This window comes from Typopeltis vanoorti, chromosome 2, assembly GCF_054136105.1.
Source record: "Typopeltis vanoorti isolate ZY-2024b chromosome 2, IOZ_Tvanoo_1.0, whole genome shotgun sequence".
Lineage (NCBI taxonomy): Eukaryota > Metazoa > Arthropoda > Arachnida > Uropygi > Thelyphonidae > Typopeltis > Typopeltis vanoorti.
In genome coordinates, this window is record NC_143550.1 from 91402367 (window position 1) to 91429248 (window position 26882).

Genomic DNA, 26882 nt, shown 5'->3' on the forward strand with positions numbered 1-26882 from the left:
TTATGATCTCAATCAATGACACAATTCTTTTTCTACAGAACAAATTTCTGCCTGATATTACAGCTCTCTTTGTTCATGTATACATTCTGGTTACTTCGTGTAGCAAAATAAATTTTACCTACAAAAAGAAGGTATGGCCATAGGCTCACCACTATTACACCAATTGCTAATTTTTATATGGAAGCTTTTGAGCAACGTGCTCTTGATTCCTTTCCTCTAAAACCTACAGTTTGGCTTAGATATGTTGACGATATTTTCGTTATCTGGCCACACAGCAGCCAAACGTTAAACACATTCCTTAGCCACCTGAACAAACAACACGAGCGCGTACAATTTACTGTTGAAATTGAAAATCAGAACTCGCTCCTGTTTCTGGATACACTAGTTACATGTCTTCCATCAGGCAGTCTATCCTTCACTGTTTACCGTAAGCTTACACACACACCGACCAAGATATAAATGCTAACTTACATCACCACCCTTTGCAGAAATTTGGAGTCATCAACACTCTCAAAAACAGAGCTATAACAATTTGCTCTAATGAACAAGCTCTTAAACAAGAATTAAAACTATTAGCAATACAATTATAAATAATGGTTATAGCAAATATACTATTAATAAAATTCTTCATATAACTTCATCAAAAAGTAATATAATATAGATTATTACAGTAAAACCATAACACTCCCATACATTAAAGGGTTATCAGAAAAAATCAATAGAATTCTATATCATTATAATCTTAATGCCACTTTTAAATCACCTTTAAAATTAAAAAACATATTCAACACCTCTAAGGATCCTCTCCTCCCCATTGGCACACCCTGGAGTTTATTACATCTCTTGCACCTGTAACTTACCTTATATTGGGGAAATTGGACATACAATCCCTATTCATAAAAAAGAACACAAACGACACATTAAATATAATAATTCTGGTGAAGCAGGCCTCTCTGATCACGATCTTAACACCCTACATCGAATTGATTGGAAAAGTACTTGTTATTTGCATTATACAAAAACTCGGTATGAACAGAAATTTAAAGAAGCCTGTGAAATTTTGATTAATCTTAATCTTAATAATAATAGGGGCTTAAAAATCCAAAGAATTTGGATGGCACACATTCAGCCCGCTTAGATTCCAACAAACCCTGACTTTAGGACTCTAAGCAATTTTTCATTTTTTATTGGCCACTATCCATACCAGTTGCAATTTATATGTATACTTATATAAGTAATTTTATTTTCTTTTATTTATTTATCTATTAGTTTATGCATGAACATGTTACTCTCCAGCTTAATTAACTTTGTAACTTGTAACTTTGTAACTTAATAGATAATAATAATAATAACAGGACTCAGGATTTTTTTTTTTTAACACCAGATGTCAGGTAAATAGTTTTAACGGTTGATCAGTAACTTTAGCATGCCATGTAGATTGTAGTGCAACTTGTTTCTTTATTTATATATATATATATGCATACTCCAGAAGAGTTTTAACAGTAGGGTTTTTTCCGCCAGTTTATCTGGTGTTTTTCATCCCACAAGCAGGCAAACCGGCCCCGTGAACACACAGGGATACAGCCAAGAATACCTTGAGGCATAGGAGTGACCATTCTATCCTCGTATTTCGGTTAAGAAATCCAAGCATGCTTGGAAGGTTGTGAGCCTTAAAGGCCTGTTAAAGCCATTGGGATAGATAGATACTCCAGAAGATGACCTTAATGTGAAAGTTGAAATGTCAAGTGTATATATTTTGGTTTATATTAAACTAAAATTTTACTCTAACAAGGTAGTTGTATCCATAATTTTTTGTAATGTATTCTGATCACCGTGTAAACATGAAAGAATTATCATTTCAGCATATTTTACAAACAAAAAAAAAGAATTATAATGAAAAAAAAAATCTTTAAACCACCAGTTTGAATTTAGGACTGATTCAGTAATTAGAATTACTGCACGGCACAGATGCATATGATCAAATAATACATACATATATCAAATAAACATTCAGTTTACCAGCTGATATAATTTCACATACAATATTTAAGATTTGAATTTTCAATTGCTGATTTCAATGATTTTCATGAAGGTTATTGTGGTAACTGTAAGAAATTTAAATTATTTAAAACATTCGTATCACACTGTGTACCACACATTGTGATTAGAATTGAGCTTAACCGACCCCTCTGTATTATTAGTATTATTTATTGGCACCTACATGGTGTCCGGAGCCTCATCGTGGTCACCATTATACAAAGAAATCCTATTAAATTTCTCTTTGAATCTAATCACCATCAGGGAACTAACAACCAATTCTGGTCATTCATTCGATTCATTCACCACTCTCCTTGCAAAAATGACTTCACCTCACATAACCGATCTGGACAGTGACTCTTCCCATAATGTATAGCATTATACATGTCTATAAGGATGTGTGCTTTGCATTATGGGATATTACAGGAAGTGATGCGAAATCATTAGCCTCTATATACGAGTTGGCCAGTTGCGAAGTTACTTCACTCACGAACTTTGTTTGGTTACACTTGGATAAAGGATTAAACCAGGAATATATAATATCTTGGCATCTTTAATTTATAGTATAACGAAGTGGAAAAACTTTCCACATCCACAATATATGTGGGAATCAATTGGTACTTTTTTAAAATTCTACCTATAGGTTCTGAGATTCCTGGAATGTAGGGGATTGGAACTCTGCAGACTGTTGAAGAAACCTTAGGTATTGGAACATAAGATTCAATTATCTGTTGGATTTGATTAGGGTGGTAATTATTTGATTCCATTAACTTTTAAAAGAGTACCAATTGATTCCCACATATATTCCTATCAACAAAATTTCCTCCTTATTGCCTTCTATAAAAGATAAACTGTCATCTCTATCTTTACCAAATACCATGTGAATGCGATGTTTCTTATTTTGGACAAACTGGACGTTCTGTGGAAAACAGAATTAAACATCAATATTATATTGAATACAATAAACCTCAGAAGTCTGGTCTAGCACAACACAGTATCAACACTACCCATGATATCCAGTGGGATAAAGCTATTTTCCTTCATAGATGAAGGTTCAAATATGAACGCCTTTTTAAAGAAAGTTGTGAAGCTATTTTACACTGACCGAATTTAAATCGAAATGATTATCTCTCTCTCTCGAAGATCTGGGAGACTTTTATTTTATGTAAACATTAAAAAAACCCAATTATCTTACATATTAATTTCTATCATTTCCTAGTGCACAACAACTATGTATTTTAATAGGTGATCCACCGAATGTTCGTTACTTGTATTCCATTCCTATAACTGTTTGTAATAACACTGAAGATGTACTATTAGTTTTAGTATGAAATATCTGTGCCTTATTAATTAAAAGTTTTTACTGTGGTCTTGCGTTTTCCTTTAATAATAATATCTACAAAACATTCAGCTAGAGTAACTCTAGGGTTTATATTCAAATGTACACCATCTCATAACCTTTGCATAGGCTTCCATAATTTTTTCTTGGTCTTTCCATAAAAGTGGTGTATAAGCATGGTAATTATCACAAGATAACACGTTTCATGAGAGAGCTGTGGCTCTCTCACAAATTCAGTGTCTAATTCATCCTAATTATTAAGAAGATGTGCTTTTATTCCTAGCATTGACATCCCCTCTGTTATTCATTATCTATATGGATCACATTATGAAGGAAAGTGGTATTAAACCTGATATCAAAATTGGAGATGTTAATGTCAGCTCTTTGCTTTATGTGGACGATGTTATACTTCTAAATAAATCCCCTACAAGTCTGCAAGATTCTCTGACTAAACTGAATAGCTGTTGTAATAGATATGGTATGAAGGTCAGCAATAAAAAGACAAAGACAATGAAAATAGGCAGAATCATTGAAAATGTCAACTGTGTTGTGAATGGAGAACCTGTGGAACAAGTAAAACATTTCAGCTACTTAGGCACGATTTTTACTGAAGATGGTAAATCAAATATAGAAATAGACAACAGAATAAGCAAAACTGGTATGGTGGGAAGTCAATTGAATAAATTCATATGGAATAAGAGAGAAATTAGTCAGAACACTAAATTAGCTGTATACAAGACAGTGTTCAAACCAGTTTTAACTTATGGATCTGAACGCTGGGTCAGACGTAAAAGACTTGACCAAAGACTAGAGACTGCAGATATGAGAGTCCTGAGAAAGACTAGAGGTGTGAACAGATGGCATCAATGGCAATATCATATTAAAAATGAGGATATTAGGAAAGAACTTGACATTGTCAGCATCCAGGAATGCGTTAGCAGAGCTAATCTCAGGTGGTATGGTCACTTAAATAGAATGGGAGAGGAAATAGTAACAAAACAAGTGTTCTCTGCCAGGTTGGTAGGAAAACGACCCAGAGGAAGACCAAGATATAGGTGGATTGATACGGTACAAAGTGCCTTAGACGATAGAAATATAAGATCTGATAATGTTGGAGTCTTGACAAGTAACAGACTGATTTGGAGGAAAATTGTAGATAGGAAGTTAGTAATGATGTAATTTTTTCATGTAGTACTGTCATATCCTGTACATCCCTTGAGGGCACATGGCAGGAATTTGATGATGATGATGAATGTGGAAAAGTTCCTCAGTCAGAGAGCCAATATTATGTTTGTTAATATTGTTACTGACATTTCAGGAAATGAAGAGTTCAGTTTTTAATGAAGGCTAATGACCATCCTGTCAGGACCTTTAACACTTTTGTCAGATGTTTGGAATGAGTATATCATGGGGATTCTATACTTTCAACAATTAGGTACAGAGGGAATGTCTTGAATTTTGGAATCTCAAAGGTATAGAATGAAAGGAAAGGAGAATGTTTGTACCATTTGAAATTCACAAGTAGGATCATTGTTAGTACAGCATATATATCCATGTGAAGGGGCTGCTTGATCTTGCTATCGTATTCATCTTTATTTATCTTGTTTTATATAAACCCCACACTGAGAAGTCATAAAACATATAACACAACAGTACCTTGTGTAGATAAGTGGCTAAGGAGTAAGAAAGAACCTATTAATAACTTTCTTGAAAAGTTGAGCACTGTATTTGTTGGAAAATCACCATGGATATGGCTGTTCCAAAGAAGAAGCAAATGGAATGAAGAAGAAGTTGGTTCAATGTTCAGTATGTTGGGAATTTGTGTATCACTGTTGACCAGTGCTTGTTTATGTTCTCACATGACAAGGAAAAAGCAAAGGAACAGTAGTGGCAAGTTCAGGAGCAAAACACGTTAAGAAAGTACCTATTAAAAAAAAGGCAAAATGTAGAAAGACATTGCAGTAAGAAAGTGACCTGAGCTAGTTTGTGAGAGAAGGAACATCCATTAGGTGGAGTACCTTCTTTATAAAATCAAGACCTTCTGGATTGGTATCTGGTGGACTACCCTAAACATAACAATATTACAAGGTTTGTACCTGGGATTTATAAATTCTAGGAGCCAAATAGGAGAGAATTAGCACAGAGTCAGGGAAATATGATGGGAAGAATGGTGAAAATCTGTGTATAAGAGTGACAATGTTACATAACTGTGTTAATAATGGGAATGGGTATTATCATGGAAATGATTGTGAGGAGAGAATTTGTGTTCATCTAGTTTGGACCCATCAAGCATGGGCAAGGATGTCTCATATAGAAGAGATCTCCAAGTTGTTCAACTTGTCACACAGACAAGGGTATACAAAAAACATGCAGGTAGCTTATTATGTACTGTGCATATACACGAATGCTAGGAGTATCAGAAACAAAGGGATAGAGTTTATTGCCTTGGACAATACATTGGTACCTCAGATTGTAGGTATTAATGAGATCTGGCTATTACAAGCAGATATACTAACCGATATCAAGTGTAATACCATATTTTTAGGAAGGATACACAGGATGAGAGAGAGGGAGCATGCTACTAATGATATTGGATGATTGAATCTAGTAAATGAAAAATATGACTGCAGTACTAATAACAGTTTTTCATGTGGCAGTGAGTTTGAAGCCATCAAGTGTGAGATGGAGTCTAATAAGATAGTGGGGTGTTGTTACAGACCTGGTGGATTGGTTGCTGGTGACAAAGAAATGCATCACCAAATAAATACGATGGGTGTGGGAAGACTAATCATAATTGTGGAATTTAATTATTGAGCTCAATTTGATTTATTGTCGCATTCTAGCTGGTTGCATACCTCGTATTGGTAAATGACCCCATATAGTGAAAAACATCTCTTCTTACAGATACCATACTGCACACAGATGAAAGCAAAATAATGCTTTATTGTTAGAAGTTTTTTTTTAATTGGTTAGACTATAAATTACATGTTTAGTTTAATCCTTTATTCAAGTGCTAAGGCAAGTGATGTGAAGTTTGTCCACCTTTGCCATGAGCTGCCCCAGTCCTGAAGATGCTTCAGGCACAAACTTTGTTTGCTTACACTTGGATAAAGAATTAAACTAAATATATAATTAATGTTTTATTGTAGCACCAAAAACAGTATAAAGACACAGATAATGAAAAAGAGTAATTAAAATATTTAGTGTAATTAAAGACAACTATAATAAAAATGATACAACATAGTGAATAACTTCCTTCCCCAACAGACATTATACTGCATAGAAGCAAACCAGTTTTTGTAAGTTTTATTGCAACATTACATATAGTCCAGGTGACATACAACTTGTGCAAGACGAAAGCCTGGAGTGAACTTGTTAATACATAAACAAGAAAGCAATTTAAAATTCTGAAAATTATTATAAACTTTTACATAACAAATATCATAATAAATATAGCCACTAGAGGGCTATATAGTATATAGTGTCTGAGGATGGCTCCTGACCAGATAAGGAATATTTTGAGTAAAAATTGATGAATTTGCATAGTATTTACATAGTATTGTTTACTTTTAGTATTTTAACATGTCTGGGTGATTTTTGTGTGTTTTTTGAGTATTTTAATAGTAAATTGATAGATCGATTATCTGTGCACATGGCTCCATAAAGAGGAATACAAAGATGGCATCCAGGTCGCCATATTTGTTTGAAAATCTTACTTAAAAGACTTGATTCAGTGTACCGTTTGTGAAATGTATGCATCGAGGAGAGTGGTTGGAGTCTGGTTAAACAACTATAGTGGAGTGAATGTGTGCAAAAAGTGTAAAGAATGTGAGGATTTAAAGAGTGTTTCAGGTCGTGTAAGTGATAACATTGTCGAAAGTGAGAATCTAAGTAACAGTGATATTAGAGGTATGAATGAGGATATTTGCGAGGTAGTACCTGATAGCTGTGAGAGTGGCGTTGTAAGAGAGAATGAAGTTAAGCATACAGAACGACTGAATGAATCATCGGAAAATAAAAATGATGACACTGACGTAATGAGTGAAATAGCTCTATTACGCGGAGCGATACATGGAGTAAACCAGTAACTGGAACGTTGGCAAAAATCTTTAACAAGCGTACCGACTAATAATCGGCAAAAGTATGATAGAAAAAATAAGGGTATGATAGGGAACGTAAACAAAATGAAAGAGTGTGTGTTGTATGGAGATTCCCTAGTAAGAGGTGTGTTAGTTGAGAGTTTAACAAAATCGTACCAACCCGGTGCGACAGTAAAGAATGTAAGTGAGTCAATTAGAATGCAAAAACAGCGGGTGAAGGAACTGATAGTGGTAGTGGGTACAAATGATTTGAAAGGAAACAAAAAGACTATGAGTGAGGATGTGAAGAAATTGCTTGAGGTAGCAAAAGAAAAGAGTGAGAGAGTTAGGATGGTGAGTCTGTTGCCAAGGCATGACAGTGAAGAGTATAGAAGGAGGGCCATAATTGCTAATGATATTATGCATGAATTATGTTTGATGAGTGGTATGGAATTTGTGGATGTGTGGAATGAGTTCGATGGATGAAAGGATTTATATAAAATGGATGGATTACATTTAAATGGATTTGGTGTGCGGAGACTTGAAAAGGTGTTGTCGAATGTGGTGGAAGTGAATGTACAGAACCAGGGAAACTAGAGTTATTAAGGGGGGAGGGGGAGTAGATATGCAGATTTTAGGGAGACAGTTGAGTGTGCAAATGTGTGTAATATGCCCAAGCGAGTAGGAAAGACCACAAATCAGAATGGGATAGTTAGTATAAGGCATCAAAATAGGGATGGGACATTTTGAAATCGGCTTCTTCAGTTCATGTACACAAATGCTAGAAGTATTAGCAACAAGAAGGAAGAATCTTTGGCGTTGGTTGGCACTTCCTGACAACAGGTTATTGGCATTAGTGAGATATGGCTGACAGAAGATGACACAGCTGTTTCATCTTCTGTGTGATTGAATGTGAGGGGTATGGTGTGTTCAGTAGAGACAGGGAGAATAAAATGGTGGGAGGTGTGTTATTGATGATAGCAGATGAGCTACAGCCAAGGAGAATAGAAGTGGAACTGCAGAATAGAGAAAAGAGCACATTTGAGGCTATTTGGTGTGAGATTGAAACTAGCAGAACAAATATACAGTTGGGTGCTACTATAGATCAGGTGATGGAATAGCTGGTGGAAATAGTATGCATAAGCAAATAGAAGAAATGAGTGGAAGGAGGGTAATTATTATGGGACATTTCAACTCTGGTAACATTGATTGGAAGGAGGAGAGGACACATGGGAGGAAGGGATTGGATTTTATGTGGTTATTAAAGGATAACTATTTGCGACAGCATGTAATGGAAAATACTAGGGGTCAGAGAGTGCTTGATCTAGTAATTGCATCTGAGAATTTGGCTGTAACGAATATGACCACGTTGCCACCAATTGGTGAGAGCGATCATAGGTCTTAACTTGGGAGGTGGCTAAAGGTGTGGAATTTACAATTAAGACAGGGTACATGTGGAATTATCGGGCTGATAAGTATGACAAGCTTAGGAGATTGATTGGTACAGTGCCATGGTGTAAAACTGCAAGGGCTAGAAGCTGATTGTGCATGGGAGGCAGTTAAGAAGTGTTTGCATGAAGCAATGGATGACTGTATACCTAGAGTCCGAATAATAAATCAAGTAGGAGTTAAATGGATGAATAACACCATTAAGCTTGAGCTGCAAAAAAAGAAACAACTATGGAGGAAATTTAAGGAGAAAGGTGACCGGCAGACACATGAACGGTATAAAGCCCGGACCAGAAGGGTAACGAGTGTGGTAAGAAAAGCAAAAAAGGATTATGAAAGAACATTGGCCATGGAGGCTAAAGACAATCCTAAACAGTTTTTTCGATATGTTGCAAGTAGAAGAAAAAATGTATATGGCAGAATGATTTTAAAGAATGCCGATGGTAGAGAGGTAACTGAATCAGTTGATATAGTTGAATTACTGAGCGAGCACTTTGCAAGAGTATATCATCCAGGTGGTGACATTGCAGAAATAAATGAACCAAAAGTTTATATGGGAATTGTGTTGAATGAGGTGGAAGTGAGTAGTCTATTACAAAACCTCAATGTCAATACATCTGTGGGATTGGATGGTATACCATCTTGTGTTGTATGTGAAAAGGCTAAAGAATTGTCAGTACCCTTGACCATTCCGTTTAATCTGAGTCTCTGGTCTGGATTAGTCCCAAGGGGTGGAAAGAGGGGAAAATAGTTCCACTGCATAAAGGTGGTTCCAAGACTGTTGTTGTAAATTACCGACCGATTAGAATATCAGGAATCGTTGTCAAGGTCTTGGAGTAACTAGTCGAGAGAAGAATACAGGATTGGATAGATGAAAATGGGATACAGTATGGGGGACAATGTGGTTTTGTGAAGGGTAGATCATGCCTCAGTAATTTGCTCACATTTTATAACACGGGAACGACTAAACTGGATAAGGGAAATGGGTTTTCAGTGATTCTACTCGACCTTGTCAAGGCTTTTGATAGGATACATGGAACTCTAATCCGTAAACTGGAGTAGATGGGGATGGATATAGGGTTGGTAAGATGGATAGTAGGGTAGTTGATGGAGAGATACCAGAGAGTAGTTTATTCAGGAGTGGTGACTAGTGGTGTGCCGCAGGGTTCTGTTCTTGGACCACTACTTTTCAATTTGTTCATTAACGATATAGGAAAGGATCTGAGAGGAAGTGTTCACTTGTTTGTTGATGATGCAAAGTTGGGTAGAGCAATTGTGAGTGCACAGGATGTCAAAATTTTGCAGGATGATTTGGATAGTTTGGAGGACTGGGCTAAGGAAAATGGATGTCAATTTAATGTGGCAAAGTGTAAGGTTATGCATTTTGGAGTGAAAAGATTAGTAGCAGTATATCACATTCGTGAAACCGTACTCCAGGAGATTGATGAGCCCAGGGATTTGGGAGTGTTGGTGGATAGGGAGGTGAAGTTTAGGGGGGCACATTGCAAAAGTGGCTAAAACAGCTCATCAAATCACTTGGTTACTGAAAAATACTTTAACGAGCAGAGACAAACAAGTTATTGTTCCTCTATATTGAGCATTGATAAGACCCCATCTGGATTATGCCCAGATATGGGCACCAGGGTTTCTTCTTGATGGGGAGGAGGTGGAGAGGATCCAGAGACGAGTGACCAAGATGGTTGAAGGTCTGTGGAATGAACCTCATGAGAACAGATTGAAGATTTGTGGGTTGCAAAAATTGGTTGATAGGCGGAAAAGGGGTGATATGATTGAGACATTCAAATTACTGAAGGGTTTCTATAAGATTAATCCAGAAGATATTTTTGGGAATAGGGCTGGTGGTGGGAGGACTAGGGACCATATATGGAAGCTAACCAAACATGTGGTTAACAGGGGTGTTAGAGCTAGGTTCTTTACTTGGAGGGTGGTAAATGAGTGGAATAAGCCGCCAGAGTCTGTTGTGGGTGCCATGACCGTGAATGAGTTTAAGGCGAGGTATGATAGATGCTGTGTGAAAGAACGAATAGTTGTTCTTGACATGATGTTAGGGCCTCCCTCAATGAATCTGTCGACTTTTTGGAGTTGTCCATAATAATAATAAATGTAGGAAGAAATGCAAATATCATTACAACTTACTTGAATATTAGGTAAAAATGGAAAAAAAAATACAGAAAGTTAATTTTTAAATGTACCACAAGTGTATGCCACATATCACTGGTATGTTGTACCATTGTTATTATCCTCCAAAGGAAAGCACTCATGATAATAATAATAATAATAATAATAAATATATATATATATATATTACATTAGGCAGCATGCTGTGATATTTTTTATTTATTTACTTTTTCTTCCCACCAAGATTGACATTTACCAGAACAGAAAAATGTCTCAATATTTAGATATATTTTATCTTTATCAGCAACAAACAAGAAAATAACCAGCTATTTTCATATTATTGGTACCAAAGTATTATTGCGACAAACAGATGTTATTAATGATCATTTGTCAGTATCTTACCTGATTATCGTGGCAAGGTCCTTGACAATATTCAGTTAATGTTTCCAATGTCTGGTTTACTAAAGCTACATTATTTTCATTGATGTACAGTCCTAACAATCCTAAACCACCTGTTGTACTACCACAGATACAGTCAAGAAACATTAATGTTTCAGATACCAAATTGTAGTTATTTTTATTATTCTGGTTTCTCAAAAAATTCTGAAATGGTAAAATAGAACTTTTAAATTTCTTATATATGTTCATGCAAAATAAAAGTGAAGTTGAAAATGAAGAATGAAAAGGCATAAAATAGGGCTTTAATCAATGGAATTAAGAAGTATCAAAATCTTCAAAAATATACAAAATATCAGTATGATCTGTATTAGTTCTGTTTTCAGACATGATTTACTAGCATACTAGATTATTAAAGATAATTATTAAAATATTGAAAGAGAACTTATTTCAATAAGCAAATACTGTGAGCAGGCATATTTAAATAAATTATAATACAGGAATAAACTCACATAAAATATTATTTTATTAGTATAATTTTTGCCTAAGTATCAAAGACATCTTTAGTACATGTAAGAAGCTAATTGAACAATAACTGACAATTCCAAAAGGCACACCACCTAAGTAGCTAATGTAAGATAACTAAATAAAGGTCATTAAATTTCCTAATTTATTAAAAAATAAATAAATAATTAAGTAATAAAAAAGTTAGGAAAGATTAGCTGATTTAAAAAGAACCATCTCCAACAAAGGGGAGAGACTTAGATCCAGTGGTTCCCAACCTTTTCCACTTGTGTACCCTTTTCTATAACCTGTACCCCTTGTTAGAGGGGTACAGGTTATAGAAAAGGTTATAGATACAGGTTATAGACAATAAAAATAGTGGTTTTAAAATGTTTGCTATGTGTTCACTAATGCTTTGCACATAAGGATATACAAGTTATTTCTTCTCTATTTGAGAGGTAGAGATACCAAAATGGCTCAAAACTCTTTTGATAAAAGAATTCTTATAACCATTAGATAAAAAAGTGGAAATAATATGTTGTATATCTTTCTGTAATAATTCATCTCAAGAACATAAGGAGTGGGCCCGATGAACTAATTTTAATAGTTCCAGCCTTTTGACTGAGATGGGGATGAGATTAAGCATGGATATAGTGGCTTGTAAGGAATGAATCTTCTTATGAATTACAACAGTTTCTCTCTAAATTAAATGCACTTCATCCAAGGATCCAACTTACCCTAAAAGAAGATGACTAAACAACTAGCCTTTTTAGATCTTTTAATTCTTTGTCAAACAATGTGTAATTAATTGTAAATAAGCTTTTATTGTGTAAAACATTTATGTACCATTACCCTTGATGATGTAAGTCTTATGACACATGAAACTTGTCGGTTTTTTAATTGTTTATTTTTAATAAACTCTTTATATTACAATGAGGTCTCAATACCGAAAACTACCTACAGAACTGCTTAATCACAGACACTTTTATCTATATTACAGATGCCTGTCACCAGCTCTATAACTTGTTCCTGGATTCTCTCTAAAGCTTCTTGATCTATCATCAATGCTGTTGTATTTATTTATTTATTTTTATTTTTAAAATCAGAGGTTGGGATGGTAGTGTTAATGTTTGACCTGTTTAGCAATACTTTGGTAATTGTGTGCATTGCAATATAGTCTGACTCTTGGCATATGTTATGTTTACTCTAGACGACAATCTTAAATAAAGGTTAAAATGTTCAGTAATTATTACAGAAGTTGCATCTAAAATACTATAATAAAAGCAAGTATATTGAGAGCTAAATCAATGCAGAAGTTATATTTTCCATATGCAAGTAACAAAATGTTATATTACCATATTATTAAAAAAAATCTGGATTCGAGATATTTGTAGCATTTTTTTTTCTCACTTACGAACTTTTTTTACTAATGCTTGGGTAATGGATATATACAATTTCTAGTCAAGTAAAATTTACTTTCTGAGAAAGTAAGAGCTTGCTACAATAATATATCTCATCCAGATTATTTTAATAATATACGGATAATACTACTGTGTATGGAAAATTAGACTTCTGCACTAATCTCACTCTTAGTATCTCCATGGGTCTAGTACCACTGATCAGATCGTAATAAATGCTGAACAATAGTACAAATATCATTTACATAAAAAAAAATAATAATAACCAGCTTCCAAATCAAGCATACCAGCAATGAAAAGAGGAAAAAATTTACAAGAAGCAGGATATACAAATGCTCCTACCTGTACCATTGACAGGGTGTAGAATAGAGGCAGCCTGGCTCACGGCGCTGCATTATAAGAGTGCTCATTCAGCAATATTGAAGTAGGCACCATATTACAGCAACAAGATATTTTATAAATATGCGACATTTAGTTTAGTTTATGTGCTTATTATACTTTAATAATGAAAAAATTATAATCATATATACTAAAACTAAACATTTTAGAATGTTTAGTGTGGTACGCATACCCCCTGGGGTTACATGATTTTTAATTGGGCAATATTTAATTGTTTGCCTCAAGGTGCGATCTAATCTGGCGACATCCCTGGCTCCTACACAAATTGAAGACCTCATCAGTCTTTCAAAATCTAGAAATTAAGGACACCAGCTAAACCTCACCAAACATGTCATCTCCCTTCTATGTTGCCTCATCAAAAGTACATGGATTCTACAGCCCAGTTAATCAAGAAGCCACACAGAACATACACTACACCATAAACTATTTCTCCATGAAAATCCATCTTATTGAGAAAAAACTCTTATTGGAACTTCAGAAAGCCTATCAAGGCTTGGATAAGCAGTTCTCATTTTTGTCTCATTCCTTGGATGATTCTATAAAATCCAAAGGAAAGCTGTAGCAATGTAAATTTTGAAAATATACTGGAAATAACAGGGATATGTGATAAAGTTTATATGCTTCTTCCAAAAGAATAGTTAGTAGATAATTCTTCCAAGAATTGTGACTATACTTGTATGGTGCCCACAATATCCTACCAGTTAGATTTAGAACTGTGTCGAAAATCCTCTTCTTCTTTGGTGCATCAATCAGAAGATTGGTTAGTTATAGCAGCACATCATAACATCCTGTCTTGTGTTTTATCTCTTCATAATTCTTAGTGCCAGTTAGCATCATTACGTTGTTTATATATGAAATTCTTGGTCCATCGAAAATCCTACATGAGACAAAATAGGAGGTACCCCATGAGTGGCAAAGCAGGATATGTACAATTAAAAGCAGCGGCATAGCTAGGAGGGGGGGGAGGGGCTCTGAACCTTTTTGAACTTTTGCAGTTAATTCTAAAATATAGTCTCAAGAACTAAATTCCAAATATTGTTATACTACTGAGAATTTTCCTCACAATTGCTGTAAGTGTCGCTAACTGTGAGAGGAGTTTTTCTAAATAAAATTGATTAAGAATTACCTACATTATTATGAAATAGACTTCGCCAATGTCATTGACGATTTTGCTAACAGAAAAGGAAGAAAAATAACATTTTAGAATATTAAAATTAAAGTTTTACTTCAAAAATAAACATAGAATTTTAATTTATTTCCCTATGCATCGTTTTAACTTTCTGTTGTATTTTTGGCATGTATCGAGAGTGGGGCAGCAAACTCAGGGACCACTCTTGGCGGCAAAAGCTCTAGCTACACCACTGATTAAGAGTATGCCTTAACAATGCACAACAAGCAGATATATGAAGGATTTGCAACTCTAACCTCCAGGCTTCAAAGGCACTTTTTACCAAATTGATTGAATTTCTGTCTCTTTATCTCTCATTATAAAAAGAGTAATTAAGAACAAATATCTTGACATCAGTATGTCAGTTCACGATTCAGTCCTTCTTTTATTTTACTGTGTGCAATAAGGTCAGTTCTGGCTCAAAGAGACCTCCAGCAGATTTTGCCCATCAAGCTTTTTGACAAAATTCCAAATTTACTGCTCCAAATGGAATAATGTTACCTCAATTGGTTCTTGAAATTCTAAGAAGCAGTAAAACAGAACATGATACAATGGGGAGAAGGAAGATACATTCTTCAAATGGGGAATTATTAAAAAACCTGTCTCTTTAAAGAGGAAGCTGGTTAGCAGACCAAACCCCTAATCCTTGCATTGTTCAAGGGTAAATTGTACTGCATATCAGCTACATTCCTGACTATCCTACCTATCTTTGCATCATCAGCAAATAGCTGTATAAACAACAAATTACACAATGACTACAGTAATTAACTTTAATGAAATTTATTTCGTATCCAAACAAAAGTGGTATAGAGTAAGTAAGTGGTACAACATTATTTACAACAAATTAGGATACATTACAAATGAGAACAGCTTAAATTTGATAGGTGAATTATACAGGGAATAATAAGTAAAATATGAAGGGAAAAAACTATACATAAGTTATATACAATAATATGGTGAGATGTTTCTCAGTATTTTACACAATCAACTGCTCTTTCTGTGCAGGATATAAGATCCTCTTTTGTGCAAGGTGATTGAAGAAGGGGACAAGAAAGAAGGTGTCCCATGGACTGGGTTGTCTCACACTTACAATTATCTGGTCCAGTGTAGCCCCATTTGATGAGGTTTGGTTTGCAGCGTCTTGTTGTTCGAAGTCTGTTGAGGCATTTCCAAGTATTCCAGTCCAAGTGGGCACCATATGGAAGATGTTCAGCTGTTGGAATACCAGTATTATTCTCAGGGTATAGTGTAAGTCATTGTTGAAGTCTTGTCTCTGGAGGGTTTTTAGGTGGTTCAACAGTTGCTAGGAAGCTATGTTGGGATTTTAGTCTTTGGTGCACTGTGGTCTGGCTGAATAGTGGGTGGCATTCATCCTCCATTTGTCTGCTACTTTCATCAGCTGAGAATGCAGATCTTCGAATTGAAAGGGGTGCAATATCAGCCAAAGTATATAGGTCTTTTAGTGGTGGTGCTGGTTTCAGGCATCTTGTAATTAAGCAGCGGCTTTCATTCAATGCTGGGTCAAGTTTTTTAGCATGGCAGGATCTGAACCATACCGAGCAGGCATATTCAGCACAAGAATAGCAAAGGACCAAGACAGAAGATCTCAGTGTGCTAGGGTCTGCACCCCATTTGGAGGAGGTAAGCTTTCTTAGAGGGCGCTAGTGGGTCAAGCGCTACGGATGTGTTTTGAAGAGCTCCTGATTCAGATAAGTTTTACTAGGAATAATTAAGTATATATGCATAATTGTTTAAGTAAGAGCGGCTGTAAACGTTGTACGCTACCGATATTATTAGTGTGGGTTTTTTTCCTTGCTTAAACTAAATACGAAAACGTTAATATTAGACCGAGTAACCTGCAGAGAAAAAAAAAAAAAAATGGCGGCGGCATTGTCATTCTATGATTTTAATTTGGATTTCAGTCAGTTCGTTAAGTGTGAGGTCTGTTATATGTATTCCTTCGATTACATTAATGATTTGTGGATGTTTAGTGCGGATGGAAGAAAAGAAGGATGTGTGTGAAATGTGACCTGAACGAGGAATTGATGAATGCGAACATGAAGTTGATGACAGAAAGTGCTAGTACTGATTGTGTCGCGAGTGCACGTTTGAAAGAGAAGAATGGTGGAAAAGACAGGCGAAAAAATGTTAAAAAATCAGGAAAAAAGAAAAAGAGCGATTTGACAACCATAACAGATGTTAAAAAGGACGAAAGTGAGGCGGAAAGAAACGAAATTGAGAGAACGAATGAAAGTAGAAATGGCGTGATGCAGAAATCGCAAGTAAAAAAAAATCGAAAGAATGAATGATAGCGAAAAAAGAATGACTGATGGCGAAAGTTGAACGCATGTTGGAACGAAAGTAGTGAACCAAAGAAAGATGAATGACAGTAAAAGTGAGAAGAATGACAGCGAAAGTTGGACGCATGTTAGTCCGAAAGTACGGAAACAAAGAAAGATATGAGAGAGTGAAAGTGAGAAGAATGATAGTGAAAGTTGGACGTATGTTGGACCGAAAGTACGGAAACAAAGAAGGATGAATGAGAGGGAAAGTGAGAAGAGGGAGTCGAGAGTTAGAAAGTTAGAAAGATTTAATGATAGAGTGAATGTGTCGCAAGGTTTGGAAGGTGAATTGGATTGGATGAAGCAAGAAATGAAATGGATGCGGAATGAAATTAAGAGAATTCAGGTCAAAACTAAACTATTAAAATAAATCATGATGGCATGAAAGAGTTAACAAAAGATGAGCGAATGGCATTGAATGGCGACTCCATTATTAAAGGTGTGCTAGAGGATAAAATGCACAAGGTATGTTTTCCAGGCGGTAAAATGAGTAGAGTGATTGAGGCATTGAATATGAGGTGGGAACGAGCAAAAGAGTTAATTGTATTAATGGGTACAAATGATTTGAGAGAGAACAAAGAGCATGTCAAAATGAATGTCAGGAGACTGCTTGGAAAGATAAAGGAGAATAGTGTGACAGGAAGGGTGCGGTCTAGTGTGTTGCCTAGGTATGATTGTGGTGAAATGAGGCGGAGAGCAAGGATTATGAATGATATTCTGGCTGAAATGTGTGAGGAGATGGGAGTACAGTTTGTTAATGTGTGGATTGAGTTTGAGGGACGAAGTGAGCTGTATGGGAGCGATGGACTGCATTTGAGTGGTTATGGTGCGAGTCGCTTGGAGAGACTGCTGCTGGAAAGTGGAGAAGTGAATAGAGAGAATGAATCAGATCGAGAGGGGAGTGATGTGGAAGAGCAGGAGAGTAAGACAGGAGAGATTGAAGGAGGAGAAATGAATGGGGAAGTGAGAGGTATGAGTATAGAAAATGAGAGAATGGGTGTGCAAGAGGAGCGGGGAAACGGGGAGGCTCAGGGTGGACAGGGATACACAGCGTGAGAAAGGTGGATGCTCAAAGAGGAGGTGAGAGCATGTGTAGGTAGGAAAGTAATGGCATGATCAGGGATCAAAAGGAAACAGATGGAATTGCAAAGGGTTCTAAAATGAAGAAGCAGAAAGGGAAATGGCCCCAGTCCAGCATGGAGAGATCACATCGAGTGAGTAGTATCAGTGGAACTAGCTGTAGATCCAGAAATGAGTTGTTGTGTTTGTATACCAATGCTAGAAGTATAAGAAACAAAGCGGATGAAATGGTTGCACAAATTGCGTCTGTGCACCCAGAGATTGTCGGAATAAGTGAGATATGGTTAGATGAGGATGACATCCTGACAGGAATAGAGAAGGAAAGGTATGATGTGTTTCGTGAGGATAGAAGGGGTAAAAAGAGAGGGGGAGTGCTATTGATGACAGAGAAAGAGTTATGTCCATACAAGGTAGAGATGCAAGAGGGAAATGGGGCCAGTGGTTTTGAGGCAGTATGGTGTGAGATAGAGGTGAATAGAATCAAATACTTGGTGGGATGTTGTTATAGACCTGGTAATGTGGATGGTGGTGATAGTGAAATGTATAGTCAAATAAGCCAAGCAAATAAGAAAAGGGTGATCATTATGGGTGATTTTAATTATGGCAATATAGACTGGAATGAAGAGATAGCAACTGGAAGTAAAGAAAATGAGTTTCTTGAGTTTTTGAGGGATAACTACCTCAGACAGTATGTAACAGAGGGCACACGAGGATTAAGGGTCTTGGATTTGGTCATCTCATCGGAGGATGTAATTATCAATGAGGTATCAAATCATCCACCAATTGGTGAAAGTGACCATGAGGTGATTACTTGGGTGGTTGCCAGCAGTGCAAGGACCCCTGCGAAAAAAGGGTATATGTGGAACTACAAGGGAGGTGATTATGAAGAGCTCAGGAGACAGCTTGCAGGTGTAGCATGGAATGAGGAGTTAGCTGGAAAAGAGATCAATGCAGCTTGGGGGATTTTCAAAAAATATTTAGTGGATGCAATGTCTAAATGTATACCACGGGTGAGAAGGTTAAATAAGGTAGGTGAGAGATGGATGAATAAAGAGATTAAGCATGCAATACAGAGAAAAAGGGCATTGTGGAGGCAGCATAAGAGAAGTGGAAGTAACCAATTTCATGAGGTCTACAAAGACCAGGCAAGGAGGGTGACCTGGTTGGTGAGAGTAGCTAAAGAGAGGTGGTATGAACAGCAGTTAACTAATGAAGCCAAAAAGAATCCTAGGGAGTTCTTTCGATATGTAGCCAGCAAAAGAAAGAATGATTATGGAAGGATGACAGTGATTGTAGAAAATGGTATAAAGACAGCTGTTGTGGAAGGTGTGATGGAGATACTTAATGAGCAGTTCATAAAGATCTTTCAATCTTGTGAATGTGACTTCATGGAGAGATTAAGAGCAGTTGATGATGGGGAGGAGAGACTGACTGTAAGTGAGCAAGAGGTGTTTGGGGAGTTGAGTAAACTAGATGTAAATAAGGCTGTGGGACTTGATAATATATCACCGCGTATTCTGAAGGAATGTGCCAGAGAGTTGACACCTGCCTTGACATATTTTTTTAATACGAGTCTTGCACTTGCTCAAGTTCCTAAGGAGTGGAAGGAGGGCAAGATTGTGCCACTTCATAAAGGAGGTGATCGAACTCAAGCATCAAACTATAGGCCTATCTGTGTGTCAGGTGTTGTGGTTAAGTTGTTGGAGAAGCTTGTGAGAACTAGGATCCAGAGTTGGGTTGACAACAATGGTATAATCTTTGATGGACAGCATGGATTTGCTAAAGGGAGGTCGTGTTTCAGTAATCTACTTACTTATTACAATAAAGTGACTGCTTCCTTGGACAGAGGAGAAGGATACACAGTAATATACTTGGATTTCGCAAAAGCTTTTGATAGAGTACCTCATGATAAGCTGACAGTCAAACTAGAGCAGATGGGGTTGGATATTAGATTAGTGCATTGGATTGGAGACTGGCTATCAGATAGGTATCAACAAGTTGTGTATGGGGGTGCAATATCCAGGAAAAGGAAAGTCACTAGTGGAGTGCCTCAGGGATCTGTTTTAGGACCATTACTATTTAACTTGTATATTAATGATATTGGCAAAGATTTGGATGGAGATATTCAGTTGTTGTTTGCAGATGATGCAAAGTTGGGACGAACCATAAAGAGTAGTGAATATGTTGTGGCCTTGCAAGAAGACTTGAATAAATTGAGTGATTGGGCAAGCAAATGGGGATGTGAGTTCAATGTTGCAAAATGTAAGGTTTTAAAATTTGGAAAACAAAGATGGGATGCAGAATTTATGCTTGGTGAGAATATATTGTTGGAAGTAGAGGAAATAAGAGATCTGGGAGTGATAGTGGATAAGGATCTAAAATTTAGGGGACACATCGCCAAAATTGTGAAGACAACACAAAGGCTTCTGGGAATGATGAGGTGGACACTGACGTGTAGAAGTAGGGAGATTCTTGTTCCATTGTATAAGGCTTTGATTAGGCCACACATGGACTATTGTGCCCAGATTTAGTCACCTGGTTTTCAGAAGGATGAAGAGATGTTGGAAAGGGTCCAAAGGCGACTGACTAAGGTAGTTTCTGACCTCTGGAATGTCGAGTATGAGGAAAGATTGAAAAGATGCAATTTGCAGAGTCTGGTGGACAGGAGGAAGAGGGGAGGTATGATAGAGACCTACAAGTTGGTAAGGGGTTGTTATAGGATCAATGGTGGAGAAGTTCTACAGAGAATAGTGGGAGATCAGGGGAGAACCAGAGGTCATCCCTGGAAACTGTATAAAGAGGGTGTGAGTAGGGGAGTGAGAGGCAGGTTTTTTTCGTGCAGAGCTGTGAATGATTGGAATGCCTTGCCTGAGAGTGTGATGTCTGCAAGGAGTTTGAATGTGTTTAAGACCCGGTATGATGAGATGACCTCCTAGATGAGTCTTTGACTCCATGAGGTCTTGTTTAATAATAATAATTTAATAATAATTAGTATGTTGTTTCTTGCATTTACTTTAGCCTTCGTTTTTTCTATGTGTGTTTTATATGAAAGGGTGTGATCAAGGGTCACACCGAGGTAGATTGGGTTCCAGGAATGTTCTAAATTAGAGCCTTCCCAAGAAATCTGTAGCTTACTGTTGGCTTTCTTATTGTTAAGGTGGAAAAGGCCAGTCTGGGTTTTCAAGGGGTTTGGTTTTAATTGATTGCTGCTATATTATGTTGTTAGACTATTTAAGGCAAGTGATAGAGTAGTTTAAATGGACTTGAAATTTTTTGATTTAGTAGTTATTCCAAGGTCATCAGCATAGATAAAATTTCTAGTTCCTGGAAAGATGGAGAGATTATTGACGTAAATATTGAAAAGTAACGGTGATAACACACTTTCCTGGGGGAGGCCATTTTTTGGGGAATGCCAGTGGCTCTCCCCCCCCCCCCCCCCAGGTTCACAAAAAACCACCTGTTTTCCAAGAGTGATTGAATTAAGAGAACAAGGTGATAGTTTTTAGTTATTCTGTGTATTTTATTTCTGAGTGTGAGATGGTTTATGGTATCATATGCTACAGTTAGGTCTACAAAGACTGTCCTGTGGCTAGTATTTGCTCATAACCATTTTCTATATATTCAGTGAGGTTGAGAATTTGTGATGTACAGAATTTGCCTGGTCTAAAACCAGCCTTCTCAGCAATAAGATGGGGCTCAATTAGTGGTTGTACCCTATTCAAAATTAATCCTTCATAGAGTCTGAAGAGGTTGCTGAGTAGTGATACAGGTCTGTAATGTTTTGCTTCGGAGTTTTCCCTGGTTTCAGAAAGGCTGCCACTTTAGCATGCCTCCAGATAGTTGGTATCTTTAGGGTTCTGAGGCAAGTATTGTATAATTTTAATAACCAATCTTTAGTCCTGGATCCAAAATGTTTAATTTGTTCATTACATATATCATCAAAGCCTGCAGATTTTCATGGTTTTAATAAGTTTATGGCTTGAGTTCAGTGATGGTGAAATCTGAGTTAATCATATTCTGTTCCTCACTTGGGTTTCTAAGTATATTTTTTTGGGTGCTTTTTAGGGAATTTTCGATTCAGCAGAAGCTTGAGCAATTTGATTAGCTGTTACCTGTGGATGCTCATATGGTTTAGTGAAATCATTCCTAATTCTGTTGATAATGTTCCATACCTTTCTGCTACTATGGATCATATCAGAGGCGTCTATTTCTTTTTTTTTCCCCATGAAGAACGCCTTTCCTCTTCCATCTTGGAGCATGATTTTTCTCCTGATTGGATAGTCTCCTCTGAAAAGTGGCTGGTGTTGTAAAGTTGTAAATAATTAGCATACTGGGCTTGTATGTCACTGGAAAGGCCTGGAACGTAGTTTGTGAGCATCCTTGGGTGATGTGTTTGGTAAAGATTTTCCTCAGTATTTTTATGAATTTGGGATACTCTTGAGAATTTGTAGGGACTGGTTCTATGGAGTGGTCAAGATCTTCCATGAAACCCAAGTAGCTTTTCTGAAATTAAATCATCGGTCTGTAAGGGACAGTGTTAGGCATAATGGCTGGGTTGAATTGAAGTATCATAGGTCTATGTTGAGTATGTGAAATGGGATTTAAAACCCTTTTAACACAAATGTTGGATATTTTTGAGCTAACAAATATGAGGTCAGGGTCATAGCTTCTTTCCATCTGCCAATGTCGAAAGATGCAGGGAGTTTTTGATTATGTATCAGGTTTAGAGAAAAGTTTTCAGCCCATTTTTCAACAAGTTCTCCATCTTTGTTGGACTTTGTGTAATCCAAGTTAATACTATGGCTGTTAAAGTCACCTAATACAACATTAGTCATGTATGCATTATTATTGAGGAGGATGTCAGGGAAGGCGAAAGCATCTTCTGACGGTTTATAAACTGAGGTGATTGAGATATTTTTAAATGTGATTGTAATAATCTCAATGTTTCTGTTATTCGTTGAGTCAATGGACGATGGAATTAAGTTTTCCTTTGTAAACATTGCACTACCATATGCCATGCCATGGATGTAAGGTCTTGCAGAACCTTTCCCTATGTGAGTTTCTCGCAGGCAGAGTACATCACAGTCATTATCTCTGCAAATATTTTCAATGAGATCTTGCTCGACACTGGAGAAACCTTCAACATTAAATGATATTATTTTTAGGCCTGGCCCCAGGTAGGATCCTCTAGGGCAGGAATTTGGGAGTATTTTAGTTCAATCACTTGCGTTTGGTTGATAGCAGCTTTAGATTCCCCTAATGAGTAATACAAAAGTGCAGGAATGAGAAACTAGCTGCACCCCATGCGCAGCACTAGATTCATTTCATTTTAATGAAATGAAAAGATTAAACAGTTGTATGTTGCCTGTCAAATCCTTCCCAATGTCATTAATGTAGAGATTGAATAAGAGTGGACCAAAAGCAGATCTTTGTGGTATACCACTGCTTACCTTAAATCTTGCAGACTCACATCCACCATATACCACTTTTTGATATCTCTCAGACAGCCATTCTCTTATCCATGTGCTAATATTTTATAATCCAAACCCATGTTCTCCAATTTATGAACAGTCTTCCATGCTGTATTCTGGCAAAAGCCTTAGCAAAATTCAAAAGTGTCACGGTGTATCCATTCCCCTTGTCTAGTTCAATGATAACATTATCATAGAATGTAAGCAAGTTGCTATAACATGATCTTCCCTTAGTAAACCCATGCTGTTCATTACAAAGTAGATCACTATCAACTCATTTCTGAATGCAAGCCATAACCAATTTTTCCAAAAAACTTCACCACCACTCCTGAGATACTGATTGGTCGATAGTTGGATATATCAATCTTTTCACCACCCTTGTGCAATGGGATTACCAGACTTTCCATTCCTGTGGAATCTTCCCTGTTCTTAGACTCAAATTATATAGCATGGTAAAAGGAATAGCCAGTTCAGCTGAACTCTCTTTTAGCACCTGTGCTGATATCCTATCAGTCCCTATTGCTGAATTCTTATTCAGTTTGTGCAACAGCTCTAATACCTCCTCTTCATAGAATTGAGTTTCTTCATTCAGTGAAGAGGCAGCAGTGAACTCAATGCAGTATACACCAGTTTGATAGTTTTAGCAAAATGGACACTCATTAGCTGAACAACCTCTTTTGCATCTGTCACCCTCACACCATCTGTATTTAGAAGAGTTATTCTTTCATATTCAGCAGGATATCAACAGAATTCTTGTGGGTTGTCCTTAGCTTGATGAAATGGTTTTCTTCTAAGGAATGTTTTGTTTTTAGGCTTCTCATACCAAATATACTTTTTATATTTTTTTCTACTTACCAAGGTGTCAGCCTGTCCTGTCTGTTCAAAATAGTGGATCCAGCATCAACAAAGGGATACTGCAGAAACATGGAAAGGTAAAGAGAGTATGCTGGCAGTCATTGATTTGTCTCAGGAATATGGAGACTTTGTCCAGAGGTTTACAGATTGTTTTAATTTTGTATTGTTTTAGGAGTGAGCCTAGTTTATCTGTTGCACCTTTAATGTAGGGGAGAGTATGTTGTAACCTTGTTCAAATGATGTAAGTAGAGCCTGTTGTTATAGATGCAGTGTAGGTCCTGAGGATGAAATTTGCTCTGGTAGGAGGTTAAACTTTGAAAATTCCAAGTTATTGGATAGGATGGGTTGCATATGCCTATGTGGTTGTGGCAGACTGAACATACAAGGGTAGTCTGAAAAGTTCTTGGCTTTGACCATAGATGGCAACACTATCGGCAAGATTTTTTTTTTTTTTTCTAAGTCGGAACAACGATGGGACTCAAACTCAGCTGTTTCCAACCAAAGGGGAAATCTGTACCAAATGAGCTATGGAGGCTGTAGAAAACATTACAAAACAATGTCTGTGTGGGTGCAGCTATGGTTACGTTTTCCATCATGAAGAGGAAAATGAGAAAGGGATGCAGAGATGAGTGATTCAAGCTGTATCAGGATTCTGGAATGTTGGTTATATGAAATGGCTAAGGAAATGCCAATTACATAGTTTAGTGATTAGGAAGAAAAGAAGTAATATGACAAAACTATTTAAGTTGGTGAGCATATTTACAGAATTAATGTAGAAAGTGTAATGTTATACAGAGCAAGTAGGTGAAAATTAGATTTTTTGCATATGGAGAATTGTGATCAAATGGAAATAATGAGTAATGAAAATTTATTAACAATTTATAATTAATAACACAGCCCAACACAATTTTTGCTGGCTTTTATATGAGACTTGTTTTTTTACTAATTTGGGTGCACTGATTTCAAATATCAAACCCATTTTTCTCTATCACGTCAGGTTTTTCCTCTATGGCATTTTCTTTATGCTAATTTGTAAGTTTTTGATAGTTTTAAGGAGGCAGTACTATTTAGAGGATCAAAAAAATTGATTTTTTAATATTATTTTCTGAAAGAATGTACTTTTAAAAATCTGTTCCTAACTTTTTATCAAGAAATTCGAAAAATTCCCAAAGATATAGCCTATTATTCAAAGCGGTGCGCAGATCAGAATCAGAGTGCTCACCGCTCTCACTTGTCAGTAAACGAATAAATGCGTAAGAACCTGTAACGGCACGTACTGGTGCTTTGAATGCCAGAGAGGCTGATAATTAAATACATAACTACTTAATAATATTCATTAAAAATTACAAGAATATTTATAAAAAAATAACAATTTTACTTACACATGAGTTTCAGGGAATAAATTTTTGTTTGTAGCAATTTCTGCTGTGTGTTATGTTTTGGCAATCCCTTTGAATACTCCAACGTAGTCGGCCATCATGTGAGAATCCCATCTTCCTTGGTACCGATCTTCCATAGTTTTTAAGTTTTGATGAAATCTTTCGCCTTGTCCATCGTTTACAGCACCTAAATTCTCGGGAAATCTATCAAGATGACTGTATAGGAAATGAAGCTTTATGCTCATGTTGCAACGTAGGCGCTGGAAATTTTCAAGCATTGTTTCCACTAGATCTTTGTAATTGCACGCTTTTTTGTTTCCAAGAAAATTATTCGCAACCATTGTAAATGAAGTCCAGGCCTCTTTCTCAATTTCGTTCATAGATAGAGTTGATGAAATTTGGATCTCTCGTTAAAGTTCTAATTTGCAGTCCGTCAAATACACCTGCTTTAATTTTTTCATAACTAAGTCATGGAAATTTTTCACATTTGTATTGGAAACAGTCACCTTGTAAATCTAAAGCTTTAACATACTTCATAAGACCTATTCGTTTACTAACACGCGAGAGCGGTGAACGCTCTGATTCTGATCTGCACACCACTTTGAATAATAGGCTATATCTTCGGGAATTTTTCGAATTTCTTGATAAAAAGTTAGGAACAGATTTTTAAAAGTACATACTTTCAGAAAATAATATTAAAAAATCGATTTTTTTGATCCTCTAAATAGTACTGCCTCCTTAAAACTCTCAAAAACTTACAAATTAGTAAAAAGAAAATGCCATAGAGGAAAAGCCTGACGTGATAGAGAAAAATGGGTTTGATATTT

At 36.4% G+C, this 26882-nt stretch overlaps 1 protein-coding gene across 1 annotated transcript in view; it reads right to left on the reverse strand.

Annotated features, from left to right (window-relative positions):
• Itpr (Inositol 1,4,5,-trisphosphate receptor) overlaps positions 1-26882 on the reverse strand; it is a 1112489-nt gene that overhangs the window by 224837 nt on the left and 860770 nt on the right. Inside the window, exon 44 of the mRNA XM_090401920.1 lies at positions 11446-11646. Within this exon, the coding sequence (XP_090258046.1) occupies positions 11446-11646 (201 nt within the window). The remainder of the gene's footprint in view (positions 1-11445; positions 11647-26882) is intronic.